This window comes from Sciurus vulgaris, assembly GCF_902686455.1.
Source record: "Sciurus vulgaris genome assembly, chromosome: 12".
NCBI lineage: Eukaryota > Metazoa > Chordata > Mammalia > Rodentia > Sciuridae > Sciurus > Sciurus vulgaris.
The window spans coordinates 4,615,734-4,639,684 of NC_136473.1; the positions used below are offsets into that span (position 1 = coordinate 4,615,734).

General features: G+C 40.7%; 1 protein-coding gene across 3 annotated transcripts in view; it reads left to right on the top strand.

Moving 5' to 3' along the window:
- Nucleotides 1-23,951, top strand: part of RYR2 (ryanodine receptor 2) — a 609,490-nt gene that overhangs the window by 224,594 nt on the left and 360,945 nt on the right. For all 3 annotated transcript variants that reach the window (XM_079107027.1, XM_079107029.1, XM_079107028.1), the window contains exon 4: nucleotides 17,519-17,535. In XM_079107027.1, the coding sequence (XP_078963153.1) occupies nucleotides 17,519-17,535 (17 nt within the window). The remainder of the gene's footprint in view (nucleotides 1-17,518; nucleotides 17,536-23,951) is intronic.

The window sequence follows — 23,951 nt, forward strand, 5'->3', positions numbered from 1 at the left end:
GGTTCCATAGAAATGAGTGATTAATTGTGTTGTAACATTATTTTTTCAGCCCTATAGTTTAAAAAATTTTAGTGTGACAGGTTAGGACTTGAATCATGCTGAGCATTAATTCTAAATTAAATTTTAACATACCACTAAACTTTATTTTTTATTTTAGTTATATTTTGTTTGATATTAGACTAAAAGTTTATTTTACAAAATACCAAATACATTGTGTTTATTTTAATATTTCAATTTCCATTTTCATTTATAATAAAGCTTGAAATTATTATATTAACATATACAAAATTTCTTTTAAAATTTCTATTTTTTTCATGCAAAACTTGTGGAGTAGACTAACATTAAAAAAGAGTAATAATTTCCAATTTAACAGTTTAATTTCTGTTTGGGATAATGTTTCCTGATTTTTAAATATCACTGACCTATATCCATTTTGAAATGCAAATCTGTCTTTACAAAGAAAAATACTTTTTCTTTTACATTAGTGTATAGAACAATGTGTATTGCTATTTCACCTATCTTTGTAGATGCCAACTTACCTGAATTGCCCCAAATTTAATTTTTATATTGCTGAGCTGCTTTTGCTAAATTTAATAGCCTTGAAAAGATCTTTTATCTCACCCAAATCATAAGATTATACTAGGGAAGCTCTGAATATTCTGTGCATAATAGGATGTGATTTTAGATACTATTTTAAGAATTATGTTTTTAAGATATTTATTAGAATTTGTGGATCCACATATATTTTTATTTAGCTGAATTAAATTTTCAGTTCTCTATCTGGAAAGTTTCTATCAAAGATTAAGTGGTAATTCATGAATGTGTGGAACACCATTTTATAGAACCCAGCATAGCTACTCTAAGCCACTAATTAGGATGTATAATTTGAAGAAAACCTACTATAGGAAAGAAATGCATTTCATGGAACTGAATCTTATTTTAACTACTGGTGTTTTTTAGGAAGAAAATACTGTCAAATAGCTCCTGGGAAAACTGTATACAATTTTAGGGGAGAAAGCTTCTCTTAGTTAAGCAGTTTTGATCATACCCAGGAGTGATATTCAGAATATATTTCAACTGCTTTGGCATAAGTACCAGCGAATCTGAGTGGCTCTCAGCTACAGTGCTGTGGTCTGAGTGATCCGTGGGTGTCCTAGAGGACCTGGGGGTGTTCTGGTGACCGCTTACCATGAGGGATGCTGTTTTCCACTGTAACAACCGTTTTAATCATGAAAGTGTGCACCGTCTGGTTCTGTTCCATCCATGGATGCTGCTGGGACTCTTGGGAATCATCTTTTGGACTCCCTGGATGCCCATATCATCTCTCCTCGAGTCTTCTGATGTCTCCTTCACAGTCCTCGTGGTACTATAATGATGAATCCTTTTGTCAAGCAAATTGATGTCTCTCAGTTAATGAATTATGTGCAGTAGATTCTCTGGAGTGAAGATCCCCATTTCCTAGGATGACGTGTGTCACAACAGAAACACTAAATCTTCATGCCATTCTCTCCTTACAAATCAACCGTTACCAAAGAAAACCTTGTGTGCCACCTGGTTGCCCACTCTCCCGTAATCACCTCGCTCTTTAGAGTTCCTCGTGAATTCATGAGCAATACTGGTTCTGTGCAGTGCTCAAAGTGCGCTGATAATGCACCGCATGTACACCCTTGGCAGTGTGGGGAAACGTTTTCCGTTAGAGCAGCGCCCTTACTTTCTGGGGTTGAGGAGCATTTCTCCCAGGATCTTGGGCCCCTGAAGGAAGCATGGTTTCCATAAGGTGAGGGAGGTCGAGCAGGAGGTTCCAACAGAATCTAAGAAAGCAGATCATGAAAATCATGGGTCACAAAAGAAGAGTGTGTAAGACGAAGCAGCAAAAATACTACCTGCTTTAGGTTTGCTGCCCAGAGACTGCTCTTTGATCCTCTCTCTTTTTTTTTTTTTTTTCTTTTGTGGCACCAAGCACATTCCAAACAATTCATCTACAGGACATTTTCATTTATTGAGAAAGTGGGGTGGATGAGACCTCGACCTGAGAGAGGCGTGTGTCATGGACGGTTCTCTTCTTATTCAGAGCCGGTCAGCAGTGAGTAGGCTGGGGCGTGTCTGTCTCAGCAGCTGGTCCAAGGACTCAAGGGGTCCTGAGGATGGAGAGCCTGCCCTTGGGCAGCGAGGAGGACTTGCCTGTGTGCTGTGCGCTTCTCGCTTCTTTGGCCCAGTGTTCCTGGACTGCTGCAGGTGCCAGTGACTGCTGTCCTCCTGGATCCTGGTGGTCTGAGGGCTGGTCTGCGGGTGCCTCTGTGGGTCTCTTGTTTCAGATCTGTTTTGCGTGGTGTTTATAAGGGAGCGTAGGGCTGAAAGCAGGGGCTTTGGCATCTCACAGCCCTGCAGCCCTGCCCTGCCAGGTGTTAGCTGGGTGGCCGGGGGAAGGCCCGGCTGCATGGACCTGAGCAGCGGTGAGCCCAGCTGCGGCGGATCAGCCAGGGGCTATTGTAACTTACTGTTCCTCTCATTTGTTTTGCAGTGACTGAGTCCGGCTGCCTTTTCTCTGGCCTGACAGCTTCCTCCCCCTCTGGGGTCTTGGCTAATCTCCTTTTCTCTTCCTGCCCCAGTCTTGCAGCTGGCTCCAGCACATGGATTTTGCCACTTTAACAGTGACAGGATCTTGTTAGAGTACAGAATTGGGGATAGCATTTGCTTATTCCTGTGTGTGTTCTAGTTAATAAGTTTGATTTCTGTGAACTTGTTTTTGGCATTTATTTTATCAGTTGATTCTCCAAGGTTGTTGATGAACGCCTTTCTCCTAGTTCAGACTAAACATCCCATTTCATCTGAGCAGAGATGTCAGGTGAGAGGTGTCAGAAAGAGCTTTGGTTTTGGAGGCTGTGAGATTTATTGGAAATTCTTACTTTTCCAAATAGTGTTTGTGATAATGTTTCTTTGTTGAAAGGCATTGCTTGTGATCAGTCACCCCATGACATAGCTTGTGTGTTTGATTTGGGAGAGTATGATTTAAAAACAGCATTGACTCTGTTCCTGATTTTGGTTAACTTGCTTCTGGGAGGATTGTAGGACTTGGACTTGTCTCTCTTGGTTTTGGCTTGTGGCCACCTAACTGTGGGTGCCTTTGTTAGGGTATTTAGCTTGATCCAAAACTAGCCACACCCTGCCTCTCACATCCTGCTCTGAAAAGGTGATAGGTTGAAATCTATTCTTCAGGCGATTGTGATTTGTGTCATTCTTTCACTTAATTTATAATATAAATTTCTTATGGGTATTGGTAGTTTAATATAAATTATGAATGATGCTTTAAAGGTCAATAAAATTCAGAATGCAATAAAATGGATAATATTGAATTTAATACTGAGTAAATTCAATTCTGATCATTCACTTAATGTGAACTTTTTAAACATTTATGAGGAAAATTATATTTCACGAGGATACAAAGATTAATAATAAGTGAGTTTTATCATCAATGAGCTATGATCACAGGGATAGTAAAACAATTTTAGTGTTAGCATGAAGAAGGAATTGAATGTGCAGAACTTTTTATTCCTTTGAATTTTCTTTTAATTTTTAGAGTCACTTCTAAGACAATTAGAAGTAATATAACTATTAATATAAAAATCATTTCAAGTTTTTCCAAGGAGCAGTTTGATCTTGTTAGACTCTTCTCTGTAGTTCTGGTAGAAAGCAAACCTGGCCAGGTAGACAGTGAAAATGGCATGTCCAGAGATGGTTTTAAAATGCTTTTTTATGTTTTAATTAACACGGCTTGTTTAGTAAGACAGTGAGAATGTTTCTTATTTCTAAATAATATAGTTTCTTCTAATCAAAGGTGACTATTAATTGAGATATGCCACAAACTCAGAAACAAACTTAAGTTTTAAGGATCTGTAGGACGTGGAATTTTGGTGCACTTGGGTCATTCTAATAAGATCTTCATCTCTTCAAGGCCTGTACTCTCAGGGCATTCAAAAAGCCACTAACCAAATGTAGATGTAAATGTTTTTTAGAAAACACATTTTTTAAACATTGAAGCACCAACAGGAGTTTTTGTTTGTTTGTTTGTTTTTTTAACAAATACCTTTATAAACACGGAGGCACCATTTTCAGGTAAGTTACGTGCATCTCAGATCATCTGATGTTCGTGTGAAAGCAGATGGTGAGCCAGGAAGAAGAATGGTATGTCTCAGGGGAGTTAAAGACTGATTACTCTGCTTTAACCTCCCTGAATTCCTGGTCATGTAAGCCAACTTACTTGACTTCTCTGGGCCTCAACTTCTCATGGAGTTGTGTGGGAAATAAATAACCAAGGTGTGAAGAATGGTCCCCGCACAGGAGGCATCAGGGGCATATTGCCATCACTTCCGTAACCTTGACAGCAGGGATGTCCCGATGACTTCTGCCAGATCGCGTCCTCTGGAGAAAACCATAATAAACTCTGAGCCTCCTGTTAAAAACCAGCCACCCCATGGACACCACCATGAGCGCCAGTTATCTGAAAGCGTTGGCCATGGTTTTCTGTGGCTGCTGAAATACAATACCAACCTAAATTCATTATCTTACAGTTCTGGACCCCCGAGTCTGCTCTCTGTAGGAGCTAAAATCAAGGCGTCACCAGGGCTGCACCTACCCTCAGGGCTCAGGGGACAACACTTTCCTTGGCTTTTCCAGGGCCCATCCTCCATTTCAAAACCAGTCGAGTGCTTTCATGTAGCATGCTCTCGGGTTCCATGGATTGGGACGTGGCTTCCCTGGATGCAGTTATTTGTCTGCCACTCATGGAAGCACTGAGCTTCAGGAAGATCCATTGGCAAGACCAGATGGGAACCAGAGTGTCCTGAATCTTGTCCCTGAAAGATGCTCTGACAGAACCTGACTTCCCGCAAGCCAGTGGGCGTTCACTGCAGTCTCTCTCAAGTGCCTGCCAAGTCACAGATTCAGACATATTTTGCATAAAGAAGACTTGATTCTTTGAAGACTTTCTGAGTTTTCAGTAGTCATCGTTCCAAAAGTGGATCTTTGCGTTTCACTTATATCCTTATTTTCTGGTGTTTTGATACCTTTTTGGTGTGACTGCATCTGAAGGACATTTGTCCAAGTTCTTGGGCAGACAGGCCCGTGGCCCAAAGCTGAGAGAGTTACCACCGCGTCTCCTCTGGCTGACTTTTACACTGACAGTTCTTTCCGTTTGTTTTCCTTGATGAGAGTAGACAGAAGTGGCATGAGGACAGAGGGAGGGCTGACGGATCTTCTTCATGCCTCTCTGTGATATAGATGGTGTTCTGTATGTCACTGGAAGTTAGTTTCTCAGCTGGCTGGGCTAATGAACCCACCAGAAAAAAAAAAAAAAGTGTATTTTAAAAAAGATGAGTTTTATTGTGTGTATTTAAGGTATAGAGCATGACATTATGGGATACATCCAGATGTTGGAATGGCTACTACAGTGAAGAAATTAAGGTGTCTACAATGGAAACTTGCACACTGTTGCTGTGTTTGTTAGTTAGATGCGGCTTTGGGGACGAGGCGGAGGCCAGTCGTGGACGGTTGAGTCCTGGGTGGAACATCAGCCGCGGTCTTGCCTAACCCTCTGCAGGCAGCGGGCATCTGCCCTTCACTGTGGAGCTGGCACAGTGGCTCAGCAGTGGCTGGGATGGGAATCTCCTGAAGGGCACCCGCGTGCGTGGCGAGGGCTGCGGTGGAGACAGACGTCTGGGATTTATGGAGCTGGCTCTTTTCCTGCCTCTCCCTTTCTGGAAAGGCAGCTTTCTGCTCAGCAGCTCAGGCCCTACGTAATCCATGCATTCAAATGACATGGTTTGCAGAGACTCCAACATCAAACTCAATAAGGAGGCTGATTTAATCAGCATATAATTTCATCATGTTAGGCACTGTTTTAGATTATGAATCTTGAATGTATACCTTATTTATTTGATTAGTGTCATTCAATTTGGACATTTTTCTCAGGTTCTTTTGTGTTTACAAAGGAAAAAAAACTTTTTTCCATGTGTAAACATTAGCAAACATGAATCAGATGGTACATATCTGTGATATTCTGGAATTAAGCAGTGATTTAAATATATTTGAAATCTATTGAACCTTGAATTCTTTTTCTCTTAAAATTCTAACTTTATTTTCTTAAGATAAATACTCTTGTCTAGTTGGTGGAAAGCTTCCTTCTTTCACCAGTCTTTATGCAACAGTGCTGCCCATAACACACACACACACACACACACACACACACACACACACACACACACACACACACACACACACACACACACCCAGCTAGACACCTGCCTACCTTCTTGGCATTTTCTTCAAAGCCCTTTCGCCCTCTGACATGCTTGGTGTTAATGGTTTGTTGGTGGACTGCCTATCGGTTAGATGACTGCCCATCTCACAGTGTAAACCCAGGACTGACTGGGCTTCCTGTCTTCCTGTCCACTTGCTATTCCACTAATGCTGAGGAGCGGGACTGGTTTTTAGCAGATATGGGTAAATATTTCTGACTGAAGGGACTGCCAGAGGGATATTGCATTGTGCCGATTTCCATAGTTTTGGAAAAAGTGAGTCTTCTTGAGAGAAGAATTTATTGAGAGCATTGTATTCCCTGAGGAGAGAGAAACCTGTCCCTTGTGTGACGCTAGGACAGAGAAGAGTGCAGCGTTTGGCATGCATTGCATACATTTCTTTACATTAGAATTAAAGGTCTGAAAATGTTCTTCACTTTCTTAGAACAGGTCTGTGTGTCGAGAAAATGGCTGGGAAGCTTGGGGTTTCCCCAGAACCTCCCCGTCTGCTCAGCTTGTTCCTGCTCGCATCTTGCCCTGGGTGCTGCCTGGGGACCGTCACTGGTCACTGAGTCACTATCGACACATTATTATTAACTACACTCCAGGTTTACAGTGGGTTCATTCTTTGTGCTATAGATTCTGTGGGCTTTGAAAAGTGAACAGCGACATGGATGCATCTTTGCCCTACCCTCGGGAATAGTCTCACTGCCCCCAAAACGTCCCGCGCTTCACCTTGGCAACTCTGGATCCTGCACGGCCACTGGACATGGCTGATCTTCTGCTCTCTGTAGTCTTGCCTTTTCCAGAACATCATGTACTGGAATCACCCAGTACCTAGGCTGTCCAGACTGCCTTCTTTCATGTAGCAATATGCATTTACAGCTTATTTATTTTTATTTAAAAAAATTTTTTTAGTTGTAGAGGGATACAATATCCTTATTTTATTTATTTGTTTTTATGTGGTGCTGAGGATCGAACCCAGCCCCTCGCATGTGCTAGGCAAGTGCTCCACCACTGAGCCACAACCTCAGCCCTAAAGCTCGTTTATTTTTATACTGAAAAAATATTTCATTGTGTGGTTGTGCCCAGTTTATTATCCACTCACATGTTGAAGGACATCTTGATTGCTTCTAAGTTTTGCTGATGAATAAAGCTGCTATAAATGCATGTGCAGGTTTCCATGTGGACGTTTTCACCTCCTTTGGATAAATCCTGAGGAGTGTGATCATGTGCTGAGTTAGGAGTATGATTAGTCTCAAGAGAGGCTGCCCAACTGTCTACCATGGTGCACTCCACCTAGCAGGGAATGTGAGTTCCTGTTAATCTACATCCTAATCAGCATTTGATGATGTCACTGATTTGACTGTAGACCTTCTAATAGGTGTGCATGCTTGTTTTAATTTGCAATTTGTGGATCACATGATGTGAGGCATCCTTTCCTATGCTTATTTGCCATCTGCATGTCTTCATGGGTGAGGTATCTATTCAGCTCTTTTGCCTTGTTTTGAATTGGGCTGTTATTTCCTTATTGTTGAGTTTTAAGAGTTCTTTGTATACGGTGGGCACCTTAATAATGGGTACATCTGTTTTGCAAAGATTCTCTCCCAGGTGTGGCTTCCCTTTTCATTTGCTCTCTGTCAGAGAGCAGAAGTTTTTAATTTTAAAGGAGCTCAACTTGTCAATCTTTGTCATGTGTGCATCTTGATTTTGGTGTTATATCTAAGATGTCATCCCCCTCACAAGGTCTTAGATTTTCTTCTGTGTTATCTAGAGTTTTACACTGTTGTGTATTACATTTAGATCTTTTTGTGAAAGGATTGAGTTCTTGTTCTGGCTTCATTTTTCATTATTCGATAATGTAGATGTCCAACTGTTCCAAGAGACATTCTTTCTCTGTTGGATGCTTTTGCTTTGTGTTTATGTGGATCTATTTCTGACATTTTTCTGTAGTGTTGGTCAGTATAACAGCAGTCAGTATATCATTTGTATCTTCTTTCACTACAGTCTTGATAGTGTAGTTTCATAGCAAGTCTTGAAGTCAGGTAGTAACAGTCCTCGACGTTGTTCTCTGGCATTGTGTTGGTTATTCCTGTTTTCTTTTTTTGGCCTTCCCGTATGCATATTAGAATCCACTTTCAAAATCTCTACAAAATAACTTGCTGGGATTCTCACTGGGATTGCATTGAATTGTTAAAGTACTTAGTTTTATTTCTTTGTTTTGCAGTTGACCTGGCAGTTGGCTGTTGGTTCTCATCCCCCTGATGGTAGTTTTTGGATGTGGTAATGGGCACACAGTTACCAAAGCCTGGAGCTTTGAGTAGGCGACTCTTTGTCCTCCTTGTCCTCTGGACATCCACAGGCAGATACAGTCAGGGACCGTCTTTGTTCCTGTGGCCCAGGCAGCACTGTTGAGCCTCACCTGTACCAGTGCACTCATCCGGAGTGCCCGTCTCCTTCAGGGAAATTTCTGGATCTCTTTTGAGTACCCTACTGGCTCTCTTCTTGAAGCCCACTCCATGCACACGGTTGTGAATGTGGGCAGTGAGTCTTGGCTGGCCCTCTGGATGGCAGAGTGACTCATCTTCCCGCCACCCTCCTTTGCAGGCCCCACTCCTCAGGCCCCACCATGGAAAGGGAGAGGGTGAGGGCTTGCGGGACAGGGCTGTCTACATTTTAAAGGCACTGCATCTCTCTCTCACCCAGCTGCTTCATAGTGAGTAGATCTGGAAGTGCTTTCAGAGTGTATTATTGTACGAAGCCTGTTACTGGTGGTAGAGCTGAGGTTTATTGAGGTGCGTATTTAAGTTGATTTTCCCTGATGGTTATGCCACGGTCCCGTCATTATTCATGACGGATGATTTCCTTCCTTATATTTGCTGTGATGCCTTTTAAATCATACAGTCAATTCTCTCCCATTCGCAGGCTGTTACTCTGCACTAAGTATTCTGTCACACAAGCATGGCGGTATTGTCAACTGCCCTGATTTAATGATCTAACATTTGAGAGACGTTTCAATGTTTAGTAATAAGGCTGTCCTCCCTCGTTGCTCTTTTTCTCCACAGTTGATCTTGCTCTTCTTGACTATTGATTCTCCCACATGAAATTACTTGTGGTATTTAATGGTACTTATTAATTCTGATGAGTAGCCTACATGGGAGAGAGCTACTATATTATTAGTATCCATTCACTTTAATTTGTTAACTTGGAAGTTTATGTAAGAACCTTTATTAGCATATTCTGTGTTTTGAGAAAGTATTAGTTACTGTGAGGTAAAAGTATACATGCTTTCCTGAGGGTTTGGGCAAATTCAGATAGCATTTAAGTAGTATTATAAGAACTGTTCTGTTCTAAAACAGTCATTTAGGAAGTGGTAGATCTTAGTCCCTTGTTGCCTGGTTTAAATTTTAAAAGAGGAAAAAAAATCAAAATTGTGATTAAAAATTCTAAGTGTTTCCTTGCATTAGGTTGTATGATGCATTAGTGTGGAAGACTGCTAAGATGACTGTACTAAATCTGCTTCATTGTTCAACATCTAAAAAATAAGGCAGTTCTGCCTGGTTAATACAAAACCAGAGTAAAGCCAGAAAATTGGGCCAAAGTCATAACAAATTACTGAACTTACATTTGTGACTTCATTTGCTTAATTAAATTTATGGTAAATTTCTTTCTCAGACTGATAGCAGGAAGGATTTTGCAGTCTCATGCAGTTTAAAATAGAAATCAAATTCAATATTCCAGTACACAGAGATGCTCTTTAATTATTTATAATTTCCCTAACATAAATGCTATGCCTGTATGTCCTAATTTAGTACTTTGCATTTTCCATTTTAAAATTACTCAGCCGATACCTGCGAGCTCTTAGGAGACGCCCCTGTTGGAGGTTCAGTGGGGCTCCAATTCTACCATTTGAAAACAGATGGAAAGATGAAAAAATTGAAGTAGCTTGCTAACTAACGAGAATACTAGTTATGGGATGGAAAGCAAGTCTCCAAGTAACCAATGCAATGCCTGTGTCAGTTTAACAAATTATAATTGAATATTTGTTTCTTGCCCTGTCTACTTTCAAGGCATAAACTGATTGCCTATTAAAATATAATTGGCTTGCCCACATGCAGATGTTTTAATGAAAGTGTACATTGTGGCTTTCATTTAATTCTTTGCTAACTGGGCAATTGGGTCACTTCTTTAACTGTCTTGTTCCAAGGAATCCATGTATCACACACATGTTTTTTGGGGGGAAGGAAATCTACAGGCTATAACCAAAGTTATTGGAATTTGTTCTGAATGTTTATTGTTTGGATGAAACCCTTATTTGAAAATTTTAGAAAAAAAAATCCAATAATTCATTTTCAGCTTGCAGCCAGCTAGTATTCCAACTGTGGAGAAAAGCAGCCCCTCAAACTGGGAAAATTTTAAAAGGATTTAATTAAGAGGTGATAAATTACCCAAAATAAGCAAATACTAAATAAATAAATAAAAATTAGGTTAGAGGGGAGTGAAGGAAGGGGAAGGGGTATGGGGTGTAGGAAGGCTAGTAGAGTGAAACATTATTATCTCATGTACATGTATGACTGCATATATGTATAATCAGAAAAATAAGAAATTATACTCCATTTAGATATGATTTATCAAAATGCATCAATGCATTCTACTGTTATGTATAACTAATTAGAACATATAAAAATTTTTAAAAAATAAAAGAGAGAAAGAAGAAAATATGCTCTTATGAATAAATGTTAATTAAGTAAAAAAAAGAAAAATTAAAAGAAAAGGATTCAGAGGCTTTGGAAACAGCTGAGGTAGTTTAGCACTTGGGGGGTCCATAATCGCAGGGAGGTATAAAATGGTCTGAGTAAACCTGATGCCCTTGGGAAAGTAGGGCTTATGTGTGGTGCTGTGGAGACGCAGGGCGGTTGGAACATGGAAGGAAAGGCCTTAGCTCCTTACACGTGTTCCAAGGTCCCAGCTGTTTCTGGAACATAGTACAGTTACTAACTTGTATTACATTATTAATGCCACAGATGCATATGTAATCTCTAGGGTACTAACTAAAAGATGAATAAAATAGAGCCAGTAGCCTTTAGAGGAAAAATGGAATATCCCAGTATATGATTAATGTAAAAGGAGGAAGAAAGGAGAGAAAATAAGAATACATGACACTGAATCTTTCCTGAAATTGGATTATCATGATGGTTCACAGCTCTAAATAAAATTTAAAACATTGAATTTGTGCAATTTAAGGTAGAGAGCTTTATGGCATGTAAATTAGATTTTAGGAACTTTTAAAGGAACGTGAGACAAATAGAATACAAGTAAGATGGTAAATACAAACTCGTGTTGGTAACGACATTAAATGAAAATGGACAAAATATGTCAGTTAAAATTTATGGACAGGTCTGGGTTGTAGTTCAACATAGAGCACTGACTAACTTGCTGGAGGCCTGGGTTTGAGCCATTTCCAACATGGAGTGGGGGTGATGGAAGGGACAAATTCATGCATTTGGACTCTTGATTGAACACCATTAATAACCGTATGCTGTTTACCAGGGGCAGAGCTTGAGATTATATCCCACAAAGGGTAAAAGTAATAGGTCAGCAAAGTTGTGCATATGGCCAAGCTGCCCAGAAAGAACACTGGTTCAGCTATATTCCCACCGGATAAAGAATTCATGGTGAGAAGTATCGCTAGAAATGAAAATGGACATTTCATTATGATGAAATGATGAGCGTATAAGAAAAATAAATTAATTATGAATTTATATGAATCTAATGACTTAGCTTTTAAATTTGTAAAGTCAAAAATGGACAAAATTTTAAGGAAAAATAAACCAAAATATTTTAAACTGGATAATAATGAAAAAATGAGATGTATCTAAAATTACAGATGCAGTTAATATTGTTCATAGTGGTTTTGGCCCTAAATGCCGAAGAATGACTGAATAATTACCTAAGTATTTCAAGAAGATAACAGAAAATATTAAACCCCAAAAATGTAGGAAGAAGAAATAATCTAGAGAATAACATAATGAACTTCAAAAAGACAGAAGGTATTAAAGTCATTCCATTGATACTGAAATTTCCTAGAAAAATAGTTTACCATCTCTCACAGAAGTCAGAAATATGAACTCTCTACTTACTAAAGAAAATTAAATGGTAATTAAAAGCATTACTGCCACAGAGAAGACCAGGCCCAGGTGACCTCCCTGGTCAGTTCTACCACATAATTAAGGAAACATGAGTACCATTCTTAAACTCTGATTTTCTGAGCTGATTGTATGAGGCCCATTTGCAACCCTGATCCTAAAACATGACAAAGACTGCACAAGAAAAAAGTTATATCCATCATGGACTTAGATCTACAAACACTTCACAAAATAAGAGCAAATCAAATCCATGAATGTACCCAATATTACAACCAGGTTGGGATTCAAAAATCAATCATGTATTCACAAAACCAATTATTATGGGTCACCATGTTCAGAGAGGAAAGAAAGAAGTATTTTGATACCACAAAAACATTGTAACAAATGTTAAAGAAAGATCAATACGAGGTGAGTTGTCGCTCTCAGGTGAAGGGTAAAACCATGACCTTTCTAGAAAACCATGCAGGAGGAAGTTCCTGAGAAAACACCACCACAATAATCAAGGAAAGATTGATAAATGGTTCCCCACTGAAGATGGTCTGTTCATGAAGTGGCTGGTGGGAGATGGAGAAGGTGAGGCTGGAGTAGACATTAGCCATGCACATGTATGACAGAGGACCTGTGCTTGAAAATACAAGGATGCCAACAAATCAGGATGAGTGAAGATGCACAGCCCAATATAGAAAACAGGGCAAAACTTGAACACTCCCTGAGGGTGGATGCCAGACGGGGAGAGGTGCTTCATCCAGCAGGCATCAGAGATGTGCCATGGAAGCTGTGCTGAGGCAATGCTGCCCACCAGGACAGCGGAGCTCAAGGGACCAGTAACACCAAGTGTTGGGGGAGACCTGGAAGAGCTGCAAGTCCCACTCTGCTGATGGCCTGCGGGTTCCTATGACCTCCTGGAAACCGTCAGTGTGTGCTGTGGCCAAACATTTGTAAACGACACAGTAATCTCAGTCCTCGCACATAGGCAGTGGAAAAGTATCCAAGTGTTTACCAAAAAGGCAGACGATGACGTTAGTTACAAAATTATCTGTGATAACCTCAAGTCAGAGTCCACCTGAATGTCTGTCAACACTGAAATGATTAAATAAGTTGTGATGTACTCACATAATGGGGTACTCTGCAAGTGAGAATGAACTGTTTTGATAAGTTCACAAGCAGCATTGTTTAAGGAATCTAAATACAAAAGAGAACACAGCCTTTTATCCAAAATCAATAAAGGCAAAACAAGTCAGAGGGGACAGAATCACAGTCACCTTGGGGGAGGACGTGATGGAGGCTTCCGGATCATGAGTTCTCTTCTGTTTCTAGATCTGGATGCTGATTGTGTGGGCTTATGTACTTAATAGAATTTTAGCAAGCAATACACTCATGTTTCTTTTTATATCTTTCTGTGTCTATTTTGTTCAGTGAAAATGTGGCCCTTTCAAATCAGAATTTCACTTAAAAATCTCTAAATGACTTCATTCTATTTTGAGTCCCCTGGAACACAGAGTTTTCTAGAACATAGAAATTTCAAGTCCTAGTCCTCTCCCCGCATCTTAATCAAGTAACAGGTGTGATGGATAATCACTTATAGGGTAATTTTTGGATTTTGGTTTTCTCTAATTTATTATTTTAAAAAATTTATGATAGGGGAATAGATTGTAGGCATTCATCAAATATTTTAATTATTTTTCTTATATTTCATTACCAAAAATTCTAAATTCATGATGGATATCTTATAATTATTTTAAAATGTATGTGTGCAAAAAACCAGTATTGCTGGGAACATGTGGAGCTAATGTACTTGCTGTTGGAAGAGTATCTGGTGTGTCACGCTCGATGTTACATTTTTGTTAACATGTTCTGTTAGGTGGCACTGATCATAAGAAATTGGTCGTTTGGCAATTCTGAATTCAATACAGATTAAAAATTTGAAACGAGGGAAGAGTGTTGACCTTGGGTTTGTTGACCTTGGGTGAAAGATCCAACTCCAAGTCCATCTCCACCCTTTAGGAACAAGTGACTTTCTGTTGTTGTTGTGGAAGCTTTGTAATGCCCTATACGTCATTTGCTTCCACATATGTGAAGTGTAGATTATAAAACCATGAATTGTGCCGGTCAGAGACTGGCATAGAGTATAGTTGTCCTCTCGTCTGCAGTTCGACTTTCTGTGGTTTCAGTTGGCTGTGGTCAACCACAACTAAAAATTATCTAGTGAAACAGCCAGAAATAAACAATTTGTAAGTATGTAATTCCATTCTGAGTATCATGGTGAAATCTCATACAATCCTGCTCCCTTCTCTCCAGGAAATGAACGGTCCTTCCATCCAGCATGTCCACACTATATATGCTACCCTCCTGATAGTCATAGAATGGCCTTCTTAGTTATTAGACGGACTTCCATGATATAAAACTTCTCTTCAACTCACCCTCATTTTACTTAATAATGGTCCCAAAGTGCAAGGCTAGATGCAAAGGAGGCACCAAGCATAAAATGCAGAAGGACAGATTAACTCTAGTACTATGTAGCAATGTCACACAGGGAATATAGGAAAAAAACAGTAATTATTCAGTACTTCCTGTGGTTTTAGGTATCTACTTGGGGCCTTGGTGCATACCACCCATGGGTAACTATTGTAACTATTTAATAAGTGATATGTAGATTTGATAATAATGAAATCATTTTAAATAGTAAAATAAAGTTACTGGGAAGAAGTAACAAAACTTTTTATACTTATAGAATAATTCAGGTTTATGTGTGCTAAATTTGTAATTAAAATATGAATGCAAAATAGATGATGTATGAATTATTCATCTTTTGTGTGACATAATTTAGAATTATAAATTATAGATCATAAACAGCTACCGTTGGATTTTTTATGTCCTCTGCTTAATCAAATTAACATCTAAATGACTATTGTTTACTGTAAGGGAAATTTTATTTTTATTTTAAAAACGAGTTTGCCCTTTTCATTAGTGTTAATATGAGAAGACATTTAATACAATTTCCTACAGATATAAAAATAATTGTATTTACTAAAGTAATGGAATTGCTGTATTTCTTAAAAATCCTACATAGATAATAAGTAACTGGGAAAATGTTCATTTGCTTTATATGTTTTGTGGATTTGGTGACAGTTTAAATTCTAAAGTTGATCCAGTTCATTGTGAATTTTATATTTTCGTTCCTTGATTGGCTCCATATAACTCACTTGACTCCTCACCATGTGCAGGGGTTCAATCAAATGAACCTTGTTAACGTCACTAGGGGACGTGTCATGAAATTGCTCTGCTTCGCTCGTGTGGAGTTACACTCTGTTGTTCCTCAGTCAGTCTCTGACCCTCAGCACCGTTTGTCTCATCTGTGTGTCCAGCTGATAACTCGCCACACTCACGGTGTTGCTGGCCCCTCTGGGCACCTGTGATGCCATTGCTCCTCATCCCTGCGGTTTCAGCGCTGTGTTTCTCTTCCGTAATGTACGTCGTTCAGGTGCTTCCGTTGCCGGTGATGGTCAGTTATGACCCCGATGACGAGTTTTTCTTGTGAGTCCCACGGTGCCTGTCTTTGTGCTTGATGTGTCCGTGTTGACCATGCAGACGTGAACATGATGGCTTGATGTGTTTTTAGACAATCATCAGCGTCACTAAAGCTGCATCATATTCTCTTTTCCTGGTAAATATGCAAAAGGAAATCATTCCACACTGTCTTGAACTGTTTTCCTTGGAAGAACATACATGTAAGTGCTTGGCCTTTGGGGGTGGAACAGTATAAGACCTTGTGTGGAACTGAATGAGCTGCCTTTTATCCCGGGTCTCTGGAAACGGACTCACCCCTGGAATGGGTTGATGTTCAAGGGAGGACTGAAACTTTCTCTGGCAGTGAAACCTGCACAATGAAAACCAGGCCTTTCCCCTCAGTGGTGTTCCTTCTTTAATAAAAATAGTGTGTTTTTAAAATGCAAAGGAGGGAGTAGGTTTAGAACAGGTTTTTCTGAAGACTAAATAAATTACAAAAGAGGCCAGAATACTCTTGCAAGTAACCTACTGAATTTCACCATGGCTTAAGAAAATTCTGCCTGTTTATTTAGATTGATATGTTTGATGTCATTTTATAATGTTTAAAAAAAAAAAAAGAAGAAACTTCTCTGTAAATGAGCATGATCTCCCAGGAGTTCACTTCTAAGAGAGACAGATTTTTAGCTTTAGTCCAAGATTTCCCTCTCTGGTATTTGCCTCTTTCTTGTTAATGAATTTTCTAAGGAAAAAAAATTACAGTTTAACTTAGGCATGAAGAGTATGAAGTAATTCTCACTCTTGCAGGACACCAACCGTACATTCTACAGAAGCCACAAATTATGGAAAATTTGAGCATGTCCCTTGGTGATGGAATTTTCTATTCCAACTGATTTGCTCAGAATCTCGGGATGTTGTAGCAATCTTTATGGACAGATGGCTTTTTTGCTTGTTCTATTTAAACTTTGGATATAATTGTGGTCACTTATGTTTTCAAGAGTCACATAATTATGTGACCAACACATTCATTATTAAATGGAACTTTAAAACTAATTTTATTCCCATATGACTTTGGAATAATTTGACAAAACATGCCTTTCTCTTATAATGTGAAATTTTATGTAATCCTCAAAAGAATGAGGTAAGATAAATTTTACTTTAAATATCATGGGAGAAATTATAGTTAGTTGCCAAGTCTCCAAATTGATCTCTCTTTAGTTAAATGTTTTTTTTTTAAATTAATCGTTCCTGGAGCAGGAGGCCTGGTATGTTTGAGAAGTAGGTAAAGTTTCATTTTTGTTTTTGAACGTGTTAGAGAATCATGATTTCATGTACCTATTGCAATTTCTGCCTAATGCCTGTTGACAATCTGATTGTTACCTTGAGCTTTTTCTGTCTGATGAGATTAAATGTTGTTAATTAAAAGTTTCAATATTGTTTCTTTAGACTTGGAAGTAGATTTTGGTGCAGGGACCACGTTATAATTGATATAAATGACAGTCATTGAAACATTGGCTAGGTATTTACTTGTTTGTTTTTTAAAAATTTATTTTGGCTTTTTCTTTCCACAGCAAGTTGATGTGGAAAAATGGGTATGTGTTTCACGCATTTACCGAGAAGCTGAGATTGGAAAGTGCATGTCTGCTGTTGCCTCTGACCCTTTTATTTTGCTTCCAGCGTGGCTTATGCCGTCTGTTCGCACTGCCTGCTCTGGTGAGCGGACTGCCCGGTGTGCGGTCGGCCGGGACGCGCCCCGTCTGAGATGGGTTCTGTGAACGCGCTCTGCATCCCAGAGCCACAGTGTGTGCAGGATCGGCTTTAGTTACTTAAGTCACAGAAGTGTGCTTCTGGCCAACACAGGCTTTTGTTATTAATACTCTGTCTTTTGCCAAAGACTTGACTGTTTAATCTCAAAATCCAGCTTAGCTCTCCTGTTGTCCCCTGTACGACAGAAAAAGGCAGCTCCATATATTTCTGTCATCTTAGAAAGTGAAGGTGAAAACCGTATCCCGTGGAAAACCCAGCCGGGACTCTGGAGGCTGAGTCTCGGGGCCCTGGTCGCCGCTGGCGTGCGACCTGAGCCAGTGACCTCATCTGCTTGGAGAGGGGTGGGGGACAAGTCCAGTCTCCTCCGGTTCCCCCACCCAGCATGCTTGAGGTCAGAGTCTCCCAGGACTGATGTTCCCAGCCCCCTTTCCCCAAGAGGCTCCTCCTGGCGGTGACGTGGGGCTGGCTCCTTGAGGGCTGGCTGAGCCGATGCTACGTGTTTGCTCCATCCAAGCCACCTGGTCCTGGGACCCAGCTCTCTTGTTGGCAGGGTCTTCCTGCTTCTTGGTAGCCATCCAGGGCCTCATCCCCAAACAACTTCACGGCCACCTGGCTTTCTGCAGTTCCTTGTTTCACATCTTTCAGCCCTTTGTGGTCAAGGAAATCTTGTTTTTTAAATTTTCCGTTTCCCTGGCGGTGGCACCCAGGTCGACCTTTGAGAACAACCTACCTCTTCCATCCTGACTTCCAGAGCAGTTTGAATCCGCTTCCGGTTCCTTCCAACTAGGATACTGCTGTGTTGCTCAGCTCTTTGTTTGTGAAATTCCACACCTTCCTCTGTGTCTGGAGATCACGCTCTGATCCATGCCCCGCCTCATTTTTGCCTTGGTAGTGAGAGCCCCTTTCTCTCTAGGAACTGCTGTGCCGCCTGTTTACAGCGTGGACCATGAGACCAGCCTCATCACCCCAGTTCTGGTCCCCACCTCCACTGTTCCACTGTGGTGTTCCAGTGCCCTGTCCAGGGTGGGCTTTCTTGACCAAGCACTCCAGCCACTTTATGTACCTTGTCCTGGAAATAGAACAGACAGGCAAATCGTGACACCCCACCATTGCCTAAGGTCACCCCTCTTTGTTCCTCTGTACCAATTTTTGATCTGTCTCGTTGCTTTTCTCTTACCTCCGTGATAATTCCTCATCTTAAAATTTAATTGCATTAAGTTTCTTTGTAAGTCTTACGTTAGGGAGGACCTTCTAGTTCTAAGAAGGTGGTGGGAAATGTCACTGAGCTGACGTCACCAGGCGGAGCTTTGCCGGCGCCCAGGTTTGTAGCCTCACGTAGGCCGACCTTTGTGGGCCAGAATCTCCTCCCCAAGGGATTAGAATCTGCACTACTCCTTTTTTATTCTTAAATATTACTGTCACATTGGTGGTAAAGCATAGCGATGCTGAAATGTCCGTTCATTTATATACCATAAAACCCGAAGCTTCTGCCAGGCCTGTCTCAGAACACTGACGCACATTCTGTAGACGTGTGTTGGTAAATTTCAGATGGGAGCTACTGCTTCCTTTGAAGGCCAGTTCAAATCTTAGGCTTTGTCCATTAGAAGTTTGAAATTCTCCTGTAGCAGCCAGATGTGGAAGGGCAACGGAAAATAATTGGCCCTGCTCCCACCTCAGAGCTGTTGACTCTGCTCCGTGATCTGATCTGTCCCTTTTGTTAAATTGAAGCAGGTATCATGTCCTTTCTCTTACTGAGAGAGTGAAACACCCCACGGTGGTCTCAAGGTGCACAAGTCTCACCTCAGTGATCACGACGCTCTGTCCCATGCAAGTGAACTCCTCTGGGACAGCTCAGGTGCTCCGGGGGGAGGCCTGGGCACCGGGCCTGGTGGAAGTGGCTTCTCACCTCCCCTGCCAGGTTCCACAGGCCCCTGCTCTGTGCCAGGGCTTCTGCCCTCTTCCGATGCAGTGGGAAGGAGCAATGGGGAGGTAGGCAGGAAAGAGCTCTTCTGGCCACCGTGACATTCGTGGGACTTGCCAGGTGTTCAGAGCAGTCTTTCTCCACAGGCACTTGGCAGGTGACCTGGCAGGAGCTGTCATCAGAAATCCTGACCTGCAGTTCTAGTGCTACAGGCAAATGCTTGTCTTCCTGCTGGTCAGGTGATGCCTTCTCCTTCTGAGAGCTCCTGGTGTCCTAGGAAAGTCCCAGGATGGCTGTCTCCAGGGCTCAGGGCAGCCTCTCACCTCTCCCTCTCTAGGTGTAGATACCAGTCTCCCGGGTCCCATCTCCCAGGCGCAGGTGCCCGTGAAGGCACCTTCACTGGGCTTGGGGCGAGGGGAGCTCGGGAGAGAGGGGGCCTCCTGGCCCTGAAGCAGCTCTCTCCGAGTCTCGACTGTCTTGCTCTCCAGCTGCCAACAGCCTGGCGGTCGGTGATCAGCTAGGAGCAGCAGGGGAGCCAGGGGCTGCAGGTGGCTCCCAGCCCCATCCCGGTGTCCTTGCTGGTGGTCCAGCCCTGTACTGGAATATGGTGGTATTCGCCATTGTTTTGTTCTGGGACAGGTGTCCCATTTTATATCTGTTAAACTTGCTTGTCTGGAGTGTGTTAAACAACCCCAGATCAAGGCCATTAGGAACCTCATAAGACTTAAATATACCTGGAGATTAAACTGATCTCCTGATAAGTTTCCTGATAGTGCTATTCTGGGTAGCTTCCTCACAGGTCTGTCAGGCTCTCTGCCTCTGCTCCACCTTCTGTCCCTCGTTCCCTCCTTCCCCCCGTCTCTCTTCCTTAGTTTCTCCTTGGGGCATCTGTGCACCTGTGCGCCCGTGCACCTGTGCCCCCGTGCACCTGTTTAAACAGAAGCCTACTGATGGACGAAATGCTGCTTTTCATGCTTTGAAAGGGAAGGATATTTCCGAGTCCTGCTTAGGAAGTAATGAGCTGTTATTTCCATCTGTTCTCTCCAGACGCTCCCTAATAGATGCCATTGGTTTGCAATATGGAGGCCTAGGATTTCAGATCATGGGTGGGACAGTAAAAGAATGGAATGGCCTGGGAAATTGCTGTATATAAAACCTTGTTTATCGGCCAAACAATGTCTTATATGTCTGTTTTTTAGAAAAAATATGATGTTGTAATTTTTAAGATATATGATCATTTCAAATGTTCCTAACTCAGTAATTGTTTAAAAAATGCATTTTTACATACAGCTATTATTGTGACGGTTTTTGAAATGCTTTCATGTTATCTAAAAATGAAGGTGCATCCAAGTTTAAAGTGGTTTGGAAGCAAATACAGAATCTTCTATATCCTGATACAGGTGACTTTTTATTTGTATGCACATAGGGTAGGCTTTACATGTCTTCAGGTTGTTACTATTCACCTGTGCTCTGCAGGGCTTGATTTGTTTTTAACTTAGGGAAATTCTCTTTTGAGGCAAGCTTGGTAAGGAAGAGCTTCATTCATGATCTCTGGGATACATAAACATTTGTCACAGAGATAAAATGTCAGGACTTACAGGAGCTTTCAGAGTCTGGCATTTTCCTTTATCTTTCTGAAGAAGGGCTAGAAGATTGTGTGCGTGCGTGTGTGAGATCCATTACACTCGAAAGGAAAGATGGTCCATTTAAATACTGTCTGTAGAGAGTGATTGATAGGTTGAAAAAGACAACAGTTGCTACCAATCTGCTAAAGATACATAGTGTTCTTTTTAAACTTAGCTACATGCATGCTCAGCCAGACACCAATGACACGGGAGCATGTTCAGCGGAGCCATCAACATGAGTGGCAGGAGAGCATCTCTGTAGGAATTACATGTCTCGCTACTTGTTACGGGTCAATAGCTCAGCCCTGTCCTGATACTTTGTGGAGATGCAGTCACCATGTCTGTCTCATCAGTCAGTCTTAGATCCTTTCAGTGGGGGAACCCTAGGAAGTTAAGCGTTGACACAGGACATTGTTGTCATAAGAGCAATAGTTGATGTTTTCCCCAAATACATAGTGACATATGCTATTAGGCATTGTAGATTGACCTATCTTTAGAACTTGGAATTGTTCATGCTGGATTCCTTTTGTCTCCTAAAATAACTGGGAGTATCCTTAATTGAATATAACCACCCACAAACCCCCATATTTGGTGTTTTAACAAGTTTTCATTCTCTCAACATGGCAAAGTGACAGGTTCCTCCCAACTCACAAAGGAGAGTGGTTGTAGTTGGAGAGTTACGGGGCTCCTGCTTCCTTTAGATAGGCGGGCAGAAAGCCTTATTTCTGATTATTGCACTTGGTAATTCTGTTTAGTGACCAGTCCCCCAAATCTTTGTTGCTTTGTTGCTCATTCCTCATCTAGATATTTTTTGAGGCGCTATTTTAGCAAAAGCTTATTTAAAAGTTTTCACCTATCTAAAAGTATTAATTTGATAAGTCTGCTTCATTTCACTAAGCTGAAATACTGGTTTAAAAAACAAGACCAAGATCACACCGAAAGGCATCATTTGGAAGAGGAGCTTTGCTATATCACCTCAGTCACTGTTTCTTTCTTTGCATTTGCTAACAGATTGAATCTAATTGTTCATCTTCTCAGTGTCTGATGTTTGACAGCAATGTTCAGGTCCAATGTTGCTGTTGAACTCGTTTTTCTGCTCCTAACTGCTTGCATTTGGTAAGATGATCCCCTAGATCTTTCAGATCTACTGCACTGAGTGATTAAGCTTAGATACCAAAGACAGTTCCGCTTTTTGTCATCCATTTGGCTCCCAGTTCTGTCTGTGTTACGATGTAGTGCTAGCAATTTCTCTCTCTGGTTTCATGTTAAGGGGTTGCATGGACGGTTTTGCCGACAGCTCATGCTCCTATTTGGAGCTTCACGTGACCTGTCAGTTCTGCAGTAATTGAACTTGCCCTGGAACCCTGAGTTACTGTTACTTGTACTCTTACCCTAAAGAATCTCTGCTCCTGCTTTGTGTTGTTTCTGTGCAAATTGATCATCATCCAAAAAATTCTTCTCAGGCAAAAAGCAGGTCAGAGCTCAAGCTGCTCACCTCTGCCGCAGTTGCCTAATGAGGTTTTTTAGCTCTTCCCTAGCGAGATAAGCCAAATTAATTTATTAAATTTATTGCAAACCAGAAAACGATATTCTCTACACCCGAAGAGGCTACTTTCTTCACTGTTGATCATGCTGAGTTTCTTTTCTAGTCTCATGATGTCATTTACTTTTAAAGGGTATTTTCTGGTTACTCTTTTTCTGTTTGATGTTTCTCTCATCATCTTTAGGCAGTGTTTACATTAAGTAATGTATTCATCTTTCTTGTTTTGATGGAGTTTGCTTTTTTCTTTGCCCTTGAATGATCTCTTTGGAAAATCTCATAATGCTATAACTTTGATAATATCTGGAACTTAAGCCAAATTGATCATTTAGGAATTTGTACGAAAAGTTAATGTTAATAATGCTGCAAATTTATCTTCCATGCTCTTGGTTATCTTTTAGAAATTATATGTATATGTACAGATGGATATTTTAGCTTTGCTAATTTGCATTATTCATTCTGTCTTATTGCATATGCACATTTTCTCCTCTTTGTCTTATTCTTCCTGCAAATACAACTTAGAAATTTTGAGGAGCAGGCCTCAGTTACTCTACTGACCATTCTTTTTTCTATTTTTCACTGACAAAATCAGGTCGAGAACATGTTTTAAAGAAAAACACCCCAAATCTCGCTCAATTAAAAAATATCTCATGAAGAAATCCGTGATAAACCATGTGCTGTAGCAAAATGTTGGGTTTTTGTGTTTCTTTGAATTAAGGCTTAAAAATGCTTTTTCCCAATTCCAAATTTGAATGTATTTTCTTCATTAGTGAGTCATGTGTAAGCTTTTGATTAGTCAGTTTTGACATGGAAAATAAATTTCCTGATATCATCCATCATTAATATCAGTCAGAAAATATGTACTTAAACAGGTTCGGTTTTTTAAGCTGAGAGTGAGAAGGTTCTTTACAATTGTCCCTTAACATTACAACATTGAAAATAAAAACCATCAGTCTGGATGGACTTTCCATATATATTACAATGTCTGTGTGCTGTTATATCTACCCTTATGTCTATTAGGAATCTTTCCCTTGCTGATTTCTTTGAAGCCAACGTGGAGATGTGTCTTCTTGCTATAGGACTGCCATTATGTGCCTGGCAGCTAAAGTCAGCTCTCAGTTTGGAAATGCAACATTATTTTTCCTCCTATTTTAT